Here is a 15,104-nt window from a genome sequence, read left to right as displayed (position 1 = left end):
ATCAAATCTCAAAGGGCTTCGTTTCTAGTTGTAGGCCCTGCCATTGTGTAATTATATGTAATATCTTTTTTTACGATTTGTGTGCGGCTTTTCATGTATATGTGTTCCACCTCAATGGTCACCTATTCGTGCATTTATCATGTCCGTTGTGTATGTTTGAATGTAGGATGTGTAAGCCAGTTAAAGGAGATCCCGAGCGAGCAGTGCGACTCGGCGTGGGCGTGGCCATGTCGATCAGTCCACATGATCATTCACCGAAGGGCGGGATTTTGCACCACACCTGAAGGTAGGCGTTTCTCAAGTTTTTACCGTCTTGAGACGGCGCTGGCAAGCACAGAAAATCTGGGGGGGTGGGAAAGTGAAAAACGGGGAGGGGGGGATTTCGGTTTTAAGAACGGCACTCCAAGACCTGTCTTCAATGGAGCCTGTTTCATCCTGGAGCCCCGAAAAGGTGACGGAGTGGCTAAGAGGTAACCGTAATATGTTCTCTTCTCGTGTCTTTTTTTATAAAGTATCCTGCAAATGAAGACGTGGTGTGAAACCAAGTAAACAGACCCGGAGCTGATTGGAATGAGGAAGTTCATTGTGCCAGCACTGCCTAAGCGAACACATTTGGCTTCTCCGTAGCGGTAGAGGGGTACCACCACTTGTCGTCGTTTAAACATAAATGAAGGGCAAGCGTCCTTTGATTTGAGCCTTCACTTCTTTAGACGACCTCTTGAAGGATGGTGGCGTTTGCGATCTCGACGCTGCGCTACAGTGACCCCAAGCCCCCCACTGTACGCACCTGTCCTCTGCACAGCCCTTCATTATTTTCTAGTGTCACATATGGCGACGGCTTGTGTAAATATGATCTGTCATGTCAACAGGGGAAACGGTCAGTTAATGAAACCACAGTTAGTGTTGAAAACACAGTTTCGCTTCCCACTTTCGGGGACCGTTCTTCAGAGATTCCGATTGTGGGAAGGAGATCAGTGAATTCGTAGCTGCGATGATGACGATATACCATCGGTTAGTGGATGTCTTTAACCGATTTATATCAGCAATTTGAACGTATACGTTGCGTTTCACCATAAACATTATAAGCATGTTATTAGAACTGTAAAGAAACTACACCCTTGCTTTACAGTTCAAAACGAAACAAATAATAAATGTTAGATTTACTGTTCAGTAACTGTTAAAGTACTGGGCGGTGAGTATGAGTGGATACATCGCACATTTTATTGGATCACATCAAGACTGTGAATGTCTTGCCTGGAATATAGGACCTTCACTTTTTGTATTGTTGTTGAACTATTGAAGCCGGGGTGTTGAATTCCGCAGGAAGGGAAGTTACAGAAGGTCCACCAAGGATAGTACAGAGAGGCGTTGAAGAAGTAAAAATTCGGATCTAGATGGGCTTCAGATGTAAAGTATGATTCATAAACTTGCGCGCCTCGGCGGTTAATTCAGAATGTGGGGCGTGCTTATTAACTACAGCGTTGTGGACATCACTAAAAGGCAAAGGGACCCAGCAGAAATCAACCCTGAACATGCCAGCTTGTCCCATGCAAGAACCATGTTCATGTGCTCACATTATCTCAAAATTGGTCAGTTTAGGTGTGCCAGTCAACCTAACAAGCACCTTTTTTTGACAGTGTGAGGGAAAGCATTTTTGGGGGGATTCCACATAACTACAGGGAATACAAACAATCTCCACATAAGGGACCATGTATTTAATGCAAGTCATTAACCCCAAATGTGACTATTGATAAGTCTAAATATCTGAATTAAAGTAAAGTCTATATAGCCTAAATTAATGTATCATTATAAAGTAAATATTTCAATTAACTGTAAAACACGTTTTTAACATTAGGGGTCATCTTAATTTTTGTGCAATGAACATCATAGTAATGTAAAAGGATATTTGAATATTCAGTATATCATCAGTGTTGCTGCCATTTATTTATTAGACCTACCAGTTGGAAGTTAAAATGGCTTGTTAGTGCAATTTAGACAAAGTATTAACTGTTGTACCCTTCTGTATTTCCAAACATTAATTGTTTACTAATTACTAAAAATATCATAAAATTGGTTCTTGATTTCTTAATCTATCCTTAAATTGCACATTTCTATGCAGAATGCTACAAATCACTTCCCTTATTGTCAAATTTGTGGAGGATACAAACTAAATTGTAATTGATAATAATGACCAAATAAGTAATAATAAGACCAAAAATGGATATGATTATAGATTTATAGTGTCATTGTTGTCACGTGCACTGTACAGTATATGTAGTTTTTATATAATTTACAGAGCTTGATTACTTTGAATTGGTTTAAACAGGATTTTTACACATGCCTTTAATTTCTAGTACTATAATCTTCTTCCTAACTAGTACCACGTACTGTCTTGTTGGTCATAATAACATCAGGAGATGTACCAAGACCTTGCTTTCTTTTATCAAGAAAAATCAATGGGCGTCAAGGTTTTAAAAAGTATCTGCATGATAATGCAATTAGGCGAGGGTTTCATTCCATTGCTTAAGTACTGTTTTTGTCTTTGACTTGTTGTGCCATCAAGGACATTGTAAACCCAGTTGTTCAAATAATTAGAAGCATTGAGTGTATCTGTAACTCAGAAAATCATTTACATTTCAGTGAGCAGTATTTTTAAAAGTGTTATGTACAAGATGTCTGGTTAACAAAATAATTAGATCATTTGGGAGACTGGCCTTGAGTGAAAACCAGAAAACCCTGCAGAACATGCATTTAAGGACCTTCTCAAATTGTTTGAATATTGCTGCGGGCTGATTTGGAGCCAGAGATGCCCAAAATTCCAGGTGTTAATTGTGGTCTTTTCCTGAGAAAATTGGAGGCTTTCCTAGTGCTGCATTTTTTAGTCACAGTTAAAAGCTAAATGTTTGTTACTTGTATTCTAGTTATATATTTTTATTAACCTGAAAACTGAATTATGTTTTTGTTGGCATCAGTGTCTTACACATGAAATTATGTTTTGTGTCCTTATGAGCACTTAATAAACACATTTTTCTTTATCAGGTGCTTTCAACCAAGAAAGCTTACAAAAAAACTAGAATGTGTCTTTGTGTTTAGAAGACAATGTGAAATTAGCAGGCAATAGCAGATGCAACAATAAACACAGTACCACGGACTTGGTGTTTTAGCCTTTTCCCAATGTTTGATCGGTTAGGCTCCACCTCCCAACAGTCCTGCTCTACATAAGTGGGTGTGGAAGATGGTTTGAGGTATAATTGTATTCAAATTATGGGTAGGATGGTGTGCAGTATATACAGTACAGTAGTTCTGCTGTCTGTGTCATTTCCGTATTCTCCACATTTCCTCCAGGTACTCTTGTTTCCCAAAGAGAGGTTCATTGCTGATTTTTGAATTGGCCCTTTGTAAGATGAAATACACATGAATGGACACTGTGATAAACTAAGACTCTGTCTAGAGTAGGCTCTTGCCTTGTGCCTGAATCTCCAGCCCCCCCATAACTTTGAACTAGATTAGGTGGGTTTGAGGGATTTGTGTTCTGTTTCAGCTAATATTCTAATTAGATTAATTCTGGCACCCTAGTCATGCCCTGTCTCTAACCGGCCAATTATCTCTCACCAATTCACCACCTAATAGCTAATGTGTGGTGAGCGTATTGGCGCAAAATGGCTGCCATTGTATCATCTAGATGGATGCTGCACATTAGTGGTGGTTGAAGTGGCTCACCACTCGCTAACAAAATTACTTTAACTAGTGAGAAAAGTGCTATATAAATGTGAAGTTTATTTTTATTATTGTAACTATAAAGCTGTAGTGTTCATCCAGAGTTTTTAGCCAGCAATGAGAAATGTCAAGTAAAACATTCACATAAATAAATTTAAATAAGATTCTGTTTCCTGGGTGGTCTTTTTTTTTGTTTAATTTTGACTTTCAATTTAGTTCATATCCCTCACATACAAGAAATGTTGACGTGCTCATGCACTTGCTCTCATTACAGATCAGGACAAGGCAAAAACATGCTGCCCACTTTAGACACCTTTTACAATAATATTTCAGACTAGGCTGTCACACAGATTTTTTTCCAGCAGTGTTACTGCCTCAAGTGGAGGAGTTTAAATTCCTCTTGAGTCTTGTTCACAAGTGAGGGGAAAGGGACGGTGAGATTAACATACAGATTGGGATGACAAGCGCAGTTATGCAGTTCCCACACTGATCTGTAGTGGGGAAGAAGGAGCTGAGTCAGAAGGCGACACTCTCGATCTACGTCCCTACCCTCACTTATGGTCATGAGCTTTGGGTAAGAAATTAGATTATGGGTACAAGCAGCCAAAATGAGCTTTTTCCACAGAGTGGCTGGGCTCCCTTAGAGACAGGGTGAGAAGTGCAGACATCTGGGGGAGGCTTAGAGTAGATCCGCTGACAAGAAGCCAATTGAGGTGGTTCGGGCACCTGATATGGATGCATCCTGAATGCCCCCCTTTGGAGGTTTCACAGGTACAACCAGCTGGGAGTAAACCCTGGGGGGGGGGACCCAGGCCTCACTGAGAGGATTATATCTTACAAATGGTCTGGGAATGCCTTGGGATCCCACAGTATGAGTTGGTAAGTGTGGCTGGGGAAAAGTATGTTTGGGCCTCACTGCTAAGACTGTTGTCCCCATGTTCCAGCTTTGCAGTGGGAACGAATGAATGAATGAATGAAACTCTGCAACAAAAAGACTATGTGAAAGGGGCGACAGTGTATACATCAGTTGAAAAGGGTAAAAACAACGCATATGGTAGGGACATGAGGGAAGAACTTCCTGATACACGGTGCAAAAAATGATCTAACATAACTGTGATTATCAAGCAGATGAATTACTATGTCAACAATGTTCATTATCATCACAGTAGGAAAAAAATCTGAGAAAAAGTGGTAACAATAATCAGTTGGTCTTCATTTAAATTTTCTTCTTTATTATATTTGTCATCTCAGCTGTAGGTTTTTAATTAATCGGTAAACTTCTCTTTCCTTTTCTTTTTTTTACACAACACTTGTATCTTAAGTAAACATTATTGACCTTGACTTTATCTGAACAAAATTAAAAAGCAACAAATACAAAAGAGCAGTTACTTAGTAATAGAGAAGCAACTCTCTTACACTTCATTACAATTACAAACTATTTGATTGGAAATAACATTTGCTAATGTCAGAGAAAAAAGGTAATGTGTACAGTATAAATATAAAAACTTGCAAATACTGTAGTAGCAGCTGCAGTAGATCCAGGCTTTTCAAATCCAATTGACAGAGGTATCCGGATAGGTAAGCTTTTATTGCAGTCCCAGCTAACGTTTCAGATATTCTTTGGAATTGCAGCAAAGCATTATCAAGAAGCAGATGTGCCCACCAACTTCTGATGGTATACACTTCTCTCCCCATCAGTAATGAGCCTTCCATTGGATAAAGACCAGGGCAAATTGGGAGAAAGCATGGCACATGCATGTTCTCCTTATGTCTTTATATGTAAAGTCGGCCCTGATTCTTGACAAGATTTCTATAAAATATCCAGCCGTTGGATCATATCCTTTGTTTACTTCTTAGGCTGCTTTTTATGTTTTCTTGAAGCGTATCAACATATATGGGAGTCTGAATAATTTTTGACCTAAAACACTGCCTTTTGGTTACAAAACCTGTTTTCTTTATCTCATTAGTAGTGTTTGTATAGCACACATACTTGGATGTCTGTGCTTCTTTTCAGCTGGTAATAAAACAAAAAACACTGCTCACTGAATGCTGGTAATTTTATGAAATGAAAAGTGGCAATTTATACTTCAAGTGTTTTTATGCGAAGGGGCCACTTTCAATAATGGTCTAACTGATGTGGGCAACTTTTAAAAAGAAAATCTAGAACGTGTTTAAGGCAAATATTATGTTGGTTTCATTTTTCAATCACTGGTTATATGCGCTCAGTATGAACTCTATTGTGTAAAAGTAACCTCAACCCATGCTGTTTGTTAACTGCACTACCCATTATAACCATAGAGTCTAAAATTTGCCTAACTCAGTTCAGGGTTGATGAGGACTAGAGCCAGATTCAGCAACATTAAGCAAGCGATTGACAGGACACCAGTCTGTCACAAACTACCTGGTACAATTAAAGAAAATAGGAAACTTGTAAACTTTATTTGTATGTAACGCTCTTGCTAAATAAACTTAAAAGCCGACCCGACACAGACCGACACTGGAGGCACAGATGAAAATCAACAAAACTATTTATTTGTTCTTCGTCTGTGGGATAAGCCTTCCTCGTACCCACAGACACAACCCAGTTCCCAAAAAGACACACAATAGAAAACCCAACAACACTGCAAAAATCAGTCCTCTTCCTCCACTCCTCCCAGGCAGCTTTGTCCTTCTCCTCCTGACTCTTTCGCCCTGAGTAGTGGCCGCAGGCTCCTTTTATATCCCACCTGGAAGTGCTTCAGGTGGAAATTAACCTAAATTAGGCTGCACTTCTGGGTGTGGCTGCATTACTGCCCACACGGGCTCAGGAAGCCTTGCAGCTCCCCCAGGCGGTGGCCACAGACCCCAACAGGGATGAGCTCCAGTGTTCTAGGATAGTGGCCCCAATGCAGCCCAGGGGGGCTGCCACGAAGTGTTCCAGTGGAAGTAGCGTGGATCTCATGGCTGCTCCCTGGGATCTAGTGTTAAAGGGGTGTCCCGGCAGGGCATGGGTCTCGGCCGTCCGCCACAATAGATAATTAGTCACATTATTTTAAACAAAGGCAAACATACTGTTGATCTTAATATAAGGGAAATTTTCTATTCATAAGATATGCAAATCAGACTGTTTAAACAGTTTGAAGTCAATAAGAAAAAGAGGAAAGACTTTACAGCAGCGTTTCTCAACCTTTTTGCTGTTCTGATCCATTTTTTCCCATGTCAGTGTGTTTAAGGCCCATCCTCTCCCTGTGATGATTCTAGCGCAACTGTCATAGAGGGGGTTCTCCAATATCTATTCCAGTAAGATCATCAAAGGTTTATCCTTCTTGGTGTTTTCTGCCCTGAGCAGGGTGTGAATCGAGCTTGATTGTTGGAGATCCGACCCAGTGGTTGAAAAATATTGCTTTAAGTCTTGCCAGTTCCATTACATATTCCAGTACTTGATTATTCTGTTGTTTCAAGCACATTTTGTAAGGTCACTGTTTATGTATTTTGTTCTATTGTTATATTTATTTCCTTTAGTAGTGGATGATCATAAGTTGCTGTCACTGCATTTTCATTTTCAATTCTTTTCAGGCTTGGAGCCAACTGCCAATCAGTATCCATTTGAAGCCTGGCATCTCACTGGAGAACAACTACTCAATTTATCTTACCAAGACCTTGAAAAATTGGGTGTCAGCAAAATTGGCCATCAGGAATTGTTTCTAGAAGCTATTGAGAGCCTTTGCTCTCTGGTAATATATATTTGAAATATAATATCCTTCACCACGCAGTTGTTATAGATTTCTCTGTTTTTATATTACTGTCATGAAAATTTGCTCTGGTCACAAGGCTTTGCAAAGCCTTGTTGTGTTTTCTTTGTTCCATATTGAAAACTGTATGTTGCTGTTCTTCTTTATGTACATCTAACATGATTCATAGTACACACATGTACAATGGGCTGGAGGCAGTACATTTTGATTTGCATTCATTCTCCTTGCACTTTTATATAACTAAGGCTAATTTTCTAAAATGCAGCTGTAACTAAAAAAAAAAAAAGGTCACAACAGTAGTTTGGTGGTTTCTTTTGAGTACTCAACTATGCACTTAACAGTCCATTTTCAATTTACAGTTGTTTCTAAGTACAGCCTTATTACTTATTACCCAAACTTCATTAAATACCTTTATGTTTTCATATTTAAATGAAGCTGTTGAGTGAGACAGAGAAGGCTGCCTGCTTGTTTGTGTAGTTTTGTCTTGCAAATTTGCTCAGCTCCTCACAAGATTCGTGAAATCTACTGTGTACTGAGTGATAAAAAGCTTACATTAGGTTAACATTAGGTTTTGCTTATTTGTGCCTTACCCCCAGAACTATGACATAACCCGGGAGAATATGCGGTCTCTGGTGGAGAAGCTGAAGGGAGTTTCTGTAACTCTACAAGGTAAAATTCAAAGCCGCTGGAAGACAAACACCTATAATGGAATGGCAGTGTCCAAGATTGCACCAGACCTTCTACAGTCTATCATAGACCTAATTTTAGCTGCAAAAGCTTTGTTCTCCTGGTTGAACAGGTATGTTGCATATTTCACAGATGTTCCTTTTTGTGTAATTCTTTAAATATTTTTATATGGTTTTCTGTACCCAACCAATTGCATATAAGCCAATGTATAATTGCTGAACAACCAAAGACAAGCCCATGGGCAAGTGTGCTAATTTGTCGGCTGTAGTTCTTTCCTATGCTAGGTGGAGGCCTGGAATGCAGCAATATTTACAGCCACATGATGATTTTTTTTTTTTTTTAAACCTGGCAGGTATCTTTACACCAATGTAAATGATTACTCAGTCAGCCAAGACATTATTAACCTCTGTACTGAGCTTGGAAATTCTGTTCAGAAGGTGAGTTGTGTTTTTTTTTTTTTTACAAAATTTACAGTTAGTCTGCTTGATTTTATTGAGCACTATTACAAAATATATTGACATTGAAAGAAGATGGAAATGGAAAAAAGTGGTTAAAATTCATAATATTGGATAAATATTGTTAAACAGAATAATTATGACCCCAGTTGTTTAAAGGAATATTTTAAAGTCAGTATTAGTGAAAATACAGTGAAATGAAAAAACAGAGACTACTTCTTTAAGAAATGAAGAATGAGAAATTTATACTTGACATTGGAGTTTACAAGGCCTAGATAAAATGACTGTTTGGTTCTTATCTCAGTTTTGAAAATTTTCTGAAAACCATTAAATAATATAATGAAAAATAGAATTTCTCAGGTAATTGCCGGGTATTTCCAATGTTTTATGTATTTTAATGAGTATTTACACCTGTACTTACAGTGATCAAAAATTGAATATGCTTCTAAGGGCCTTCATATACTATCACAATTTTTGACATACTGAGAGTTTTCATCCTTGCTGCACAGTTATTGGAGATATTGTATATACAGCTATCTAAGGAATTTGTGAATGGAAAACCATGTTTATTATGGTTAGTTGGCTAACTAGCAATGGTATTTAAAGATCTTCTCAGTGTTAGAGGAATAAACCACCGTGATGGATAATTTTGGGGATAAGGTTAATTGCTCAGGAACAAGGAAACAAAGAAACAATGTACAGCCAAAGACTGTTAAGGTGTGCAACTGCTAAAGAAGGCAGCGCAATTCTCATGCATTCATATGATGTACTAAATGTAAATCACCTATTACAATTTAAGTTATTTCAATAAAGTAAATGTACTGAGCCCTGTGTCTTAAAAAGACGAATATGCTACCTGATTATCATTCACCATAAGGAAAAATACATCTCAGTTGCAAAGCAATTTAAAATGGAACCTGTTAATCTTTATGGGGTCCATTTCAAAATAGTTTGCACATATACTGTAGAGGCAATAACAGTAACAAAGCCTTCAGAACAGTGTAAAAGTAAGGTGTTTCAGAATGAATGTAAAAATAATAGTTTAAGAATGAAAAAAGGAGGGTGGTGAGTCACTTTCTTTATGAATAAAATAACACCATCAAGTATTACTTCATAATTTATTTATTTGTTTGCCCATTCAATGGTAAAAGTAATACAGGCTTTGTTTTATTTAGACCAAAGCATACTGTATGTGAGCTCATGGTCTGTGGGCCTATAATAATTCTTATTTGAAACGCCAATCACGTCACTTTTATGTGAGAGCTGTGTCAAAAACATGGTCTGTATACCAGTTGTTGACACTGTCTCTTAAACAAAACTCAAATAGATTTACATTTTATACTACTCCAGTGCTGATTCCTGTCCTAGGACTGATGCTACTGGGATGTACACTGGCTTTTATGACACTGAGATCTTTTTAACTCTGGTCTTTTAGTATTTTTAGAGAAGTCATTTTACTTTTTGTGTCTGATTATTTATTTATTTATTTATTTATTTATTTTATTCTCAAATTTCTTCCTGTTTAATGTGAAAGAGAGTTGTGCATCACAAACCTTCATATTGTCATCTGAGGTGCGTACAAATTGGTGGTGAAAGATACCTCCAGTAAATAGAACACTGCATTATTCAAAAGGAAAATTATCTTTTTTGGGCAAGATTTACTTTATGTGGCAGTTTAACAGTGAATGCTGTTTACTTTATATAGTAGAGTAGCCAGGTTGATGAAGGGTATACTTAATTGCATTATATCATTTGCCATCTTGGTGTTTCTGCTTCAGCTAGATCATCAAGCACATGTTTATAAGATTCCATATAAAGAATGTGCTAAATTTTAAGAGAATCCGTCACCTGGCAGTGTTAAACCCAGCAGTGCTTCTGGAAAGTAAATCGCTAACTTCTGTTATGAATGTTTTACAGAAATTAAGTATGAGCTGTAAGCAAGGTTAATGAAGCTAAGTAGCTAAGTAATTTTGAGGGAGGGGGTTTAATTATGATCCAACTGTCAAGGGACATAGTCATCGTTTGCAACTATTTTGGCAAATGAGGAGTATATTCTCCCATGCTTGCGGTCTTCCCTACATATAACCGGGTGACTCATGGGGACTGATGTCAGTCTCACACTCACAGGATGAATTTCATCAGTTGACATCTGAACTTTGCTTCAGACTCCGGGTTGTGATTTTTAAAACTTTTTTATCTTGTATTGTGATTTATAAATGACCAGATTGTCATCTTAGAGGTTAGAATAACTCCACTTTCAAATTGTGATGATAATGATCCTCCTAAAGCAATGAAGAGAAAGCAAGCTCATGGAATCGTGGTATTTGAAAATGCTGGAATGACTTGAAGCTTCTGTCTAATATTTCACTGCAGTGTTTACTGAGAATGTGTTCAATTATCTTTAAACTGAATGGTAGTTAGCTTAGCTTAATGTTCTTAATTTCCAGAATTACATCTTTGTTTTATTTTTATGTTTTACAAAATCCAGTCTAAAATTTGGTTTAGAAATCAATCAGCAGTAACCCAGAAATCACAATTCTTATGTAAAGATGTTTTATTCCTTATGTATGGTGGACACCAATTTTCAGTATTCAAAATGAGACCTAAACTTGAGATGACAATTTGGGGGTCGGCAGAATGTATTAAGCACTTCGTAAAACTTTTTTTTTCTAGTTGTGAGATGTGTTACAGATTATCTATAATGTTTTGTTTTCTTTATGTAGTAATAAAATATTTACTGATGGTTTTTGATTGTAGGGGAGTAATTTCAGAACCAAAATGGTAACCAGACCATTGAAAGGCATATAAGGAAGACAAAATTTATTACAGTAAAATTGGTGAATAACAGGAGAACGCAGAAAGAACAATACATAAAAGGATAAAATGCAAAGCACATGCCACCTCAAAATATAGTCAGATGTCATCCTATACAATAAAAACACTTGACTAAATTGTGAGATGGATGGTCCACCCACTGACAAACCATCTTCCACTGCTCACACTACAAATCCCACTTCTGTCCGATTATCTGACCTTCTTTGCTTCAGCCATTTGAGCCTTTGTCATTGGCTATCTCCCAGCCTGGAGCCTCAAGTGTACTTTTTGAGTGTGGTGTTTAAACCCGGATCCATGAACATTTTCAAGTACATGTTTGTAAGTACTTCCTATTGTAGGTACCCAGCCAACATTACAAGGTTTGCTGATGTCCTTGAGGGGTCCCCAAGCACTACCGGACTTCTCAGCAGGTTCCACATACTATTGGGTACAACTAGGGAGTGACACACATGCTGTTCTCCTCATTACTCTTGTAGATTTAAATTACATCGTCCTCTGGGGTCCTTTCATGGCTTGGATAATTTTTTGCACTAAAATCTTTTTTTTACCAGGCAGACCTTATACTGTATACAGTAATCCCTCCTCGATTGCGAGGGTTGCTTTCCAGACCCCCCCCGTGATAGGTGAAAATCCGCGAAGTAGAAACCATATGTTTGTATGGTTATTTTGAGATATTTTAAGCCCTTATAAACTCTCCCACACTGTTAATAAATATTCCCTGCACAGTTATCCAGCATAATCCCCTTTGTATTCTCTTAGATATTAGGTAAGATTCATTGAAATTATGTATATAAACACACTGTTTATATACAGTAAAACCTAAATATTATTTTAAAGATATCAAGTGTCTCCGATATCACATATGTTACAGCCATTACGATAGACAGGCCACCAGCAATAAATACGTACAATGCAAGTAGAATAGTATACAGTAAATGTGTGTACAGTGACACTAAACGTACGTACATGTACTAAGTACTGTAAGTAGAAAATTAATTATGGTTACTCGCCAACAATGCCACGACGACTTGTCCGATAACAATGAGTTTAATTTTACTGCACAACAAAGGAGAGGGTTACAGCTCTTCTAAAGGAGCCACTTCAGGCGATTGTGTAGCACTGCCGTTGTTCTTCTTCTGGCAGTCTTCAATCCAAATCCCTAAAGCAGATTCCATCCAGACTACTGCCTTATTACATCCACTTACAACTCGTTTTGCACCCTGGTTAAAAGGACACTGCGGCTGTAGATCTTATATTCCTTTCCTACTTTTTAAATAAAAACAATCGTAACCTCATTGATGCCGTAATGGTGTCCTACAGCGGTGTAGCTTTTCCCTTCCTTCAGCATATCCAAAACGTTTACCTTTTCTGCAATTGTTAACATCTTTTGTTGGCGCTTGGGCACGGCCCCTGAAGCAGCAGCAGGAACAGATCATTTTGGAGCCATAATGAAGGGCTTGACTATGTACAAAGATAAACACAAAAGAGCACAAAAGTTAACTCTTTACACAGCGAAACACGTTGATGCTGAATGAGCGAGACGAGACTTCCTGGTTAACACTGCATTCAGCACACAGGAACTTAACTGCGTACTCTGATTGGTTAGCTTCACAGTCATCCGCCAATAGCGTCCCTTGTATGAAATCAGCTGGGCAAACCAACTGAGGAAGCATATACAGGAAGTAAAAAGACACATTGTCCACAGAACCCGCGAAGCAGCGAAAAATTCGTGTTATATTTAGTTATGCTTGCATATAAAATCCGCGATAGATTGAAGCTGCGAAAGTCGAAGCGCGATATAGCGAGGGATTACTGTATATGTATTTTAAATTAATGTATTATTGTCTTGCACTTCTCTAATTTAAACAGTACTTTTATTTATTATATGAATCATTTTTTTACCCCAGAGGTTTGATGGTAATGTCATCTTTTTCACATTATATATTTATATAAATTTTGTAGGCTATGATACAGAATAGGACATGAATAAAGAATTCAGAGGTCAGACTTTTGCAGTTTATAGTCTCCCAACATTCTGTATAGTTTATTTTTTCTATAGTACAATACTTGGAAAGTGCCTTTGGATTCCTGACAGCATGTTAATTTTAGAGTAGGCTTTTTCTTTTCCCTGATATGCAGTTTTTTAATGGTTATTACTGTATCAGTGTTACAGGTAAATGAACAGATCCTGGAAGCAATCTTGCATTAATATTGGCACAAGCTTACACCAAGTGCATCACCTATCAACTTTTTAAATAAGTCCGTCAAATTATTATTATTAATGTCTCTCTTAAAGCAGTGACAATGTTGCAAATCTGTAACACATCTTGTTACCTATTTTATACATGATTTTTTTTCTCTGTAGAGCACACTGATAATTTAGGTCACCCATTTTTAAACTTATTTTAACATGTTTATTGTGTAGCATAAACCCACAGTATTTTCTCTTTCTTTCTTTCTCTTCTGTTCTTTTTCCGGTTTTCCATGGTGGCGATCTGCGCCACCACCACCTAATCAAAGCACCGTGATGTCCCTACATTGATGGATTAAAGGCCACAAGTCCACATGACCATCATCATCAAATTCTTCCATGAGAACCCCGAATACAATGAGGACTGTTTGAGATCATTTTATGTTGGGTAGAATGCTTAGAGGGGGCCGGGCGGTCTTGTGGCCTGGAACCCCTGTAGATTTTTTTTTTTTTCTCTCCAGCTGTGTGGAGGTTTCCACCCCTTTCTGTCCTCTCTGGCCATCAGACCTTACTGTTATTCTAGGTTAATTGTGTTCCCGAATTTTAATTATTTGTTTTGTCTTTTGTCTTTTTCTTCATCATGTAAAGCACTTTGAGCTACATTGTTTGTATGAAAATGTGCAATATATTTAAATGTTGTTGTTGTTGTTATTCAGGCAAAACTTACACAGACAAGGGGAAAGGATCTAAACTCCACACAGAGAAAGACTGTGCAGAGAATAGAACTCTTGTCCTTTGAACTCGGAGGCAGCATTAGTAAACACTGCGTCAACTATGTCACCTCCTGTACTAACAAACTATTACAAACTCTGCAGCGAGCAGCCTTACTGGACTGTTCAATCAGAGATCAAACTTTTTTTGTTTGATTCAGGGCATTTTAAATGTTTGGTCATTTACTGGACAGTCTTCTTCATTTTCTAATTAAAGAGAAGCAATGTTCTTATTTTGATAACTAGTTATTAAAAATGCTTCAAAAGGAAACGAGGCAGCTTGATAAGACATTTTTTGTAATGTTTTGTTTCAACTTTTTTTTTTTTTAATTCCACTGTCAAAATTAAACCATATTTTTTTTTTTTTTTTATTATAATTTTTTCAGTACTGAAGTGTTTTTTTTTTTTCTTCAAGTAAGATGCAAACATAATCCCCTGTTGTTCTGTGTTTATGACGTCACGCTCAGGGATTTATTTTCTTTGGCCAGAAATGGTCCAGTATGTGTTTAATAATGATGTAGCAGGTGACCTTATGTCTTCTTAAGATACACCATTGTTCTTGATTCTTTCACATTTTTACCTAAAACAAGGGCACCATTCTGTTCCTAAAGGCCTCTGGCCTTTTATAACTAGATAAAAATAGGCCCAGCAGCCAAGCTTTTTTATTTTTATTCATCAGTGGTGGTCAGAACGGGTCTTTGGTTACAGAGAACTAATT

General features: G+C 37.6%; 1 protein-coding gene across 1 annotated transcript in view; it reads left to right on the top strand.

The window, feature by feature from the left end:
- The first annotated feature begins 353 nt into the window (after positions 1-353).
- cnksr1 (connector enhancer of kinase suppressor of Ras 1) overlaps positions 354-15,104 on the top strand; it is a 64,539-nt gene continuing 49,788 nt past the window's right edge. Inside the window, exons 1-4 of the mRNA XM_039739285.1 lie at positions 354-470; positions 7,273-7,430; positions 8,045-8,247; positions 8,488-8,572. Coding sequence (XP_039595219.1) covers positions 419-470; positions 7,273-7,430; positions 8,045-8,247; positions 8,488-8,572 — 498 coding nt within the window. The 5' untranslated portion in view covers positions 354-418. The remainder of the gene's footprint in view (positions 471-7,272; positions 7,431-8,044; positions 8,248-8,487; positions 8,573-15,104) is intronic.

This window comes from Polypterus senegalus, chromosome 17 (assembly GCF_016835505.1).
Source record: "Polypterus senegalus isolate Bchr_013 chromosome 17, ASM1683550v1, whole genome shotgun sequence".
NCBI lineage: Eukaryota > Metazoa > Chordata > Cladistia > Polypteriformes > Polypteridae > Polypterus > Polypterus senegalus.
The sequence above is the reverse complement of the archived record's forward strand: the minus strand, read 5'-3'. Positions and strand labels throughout refer to the sequence as shown.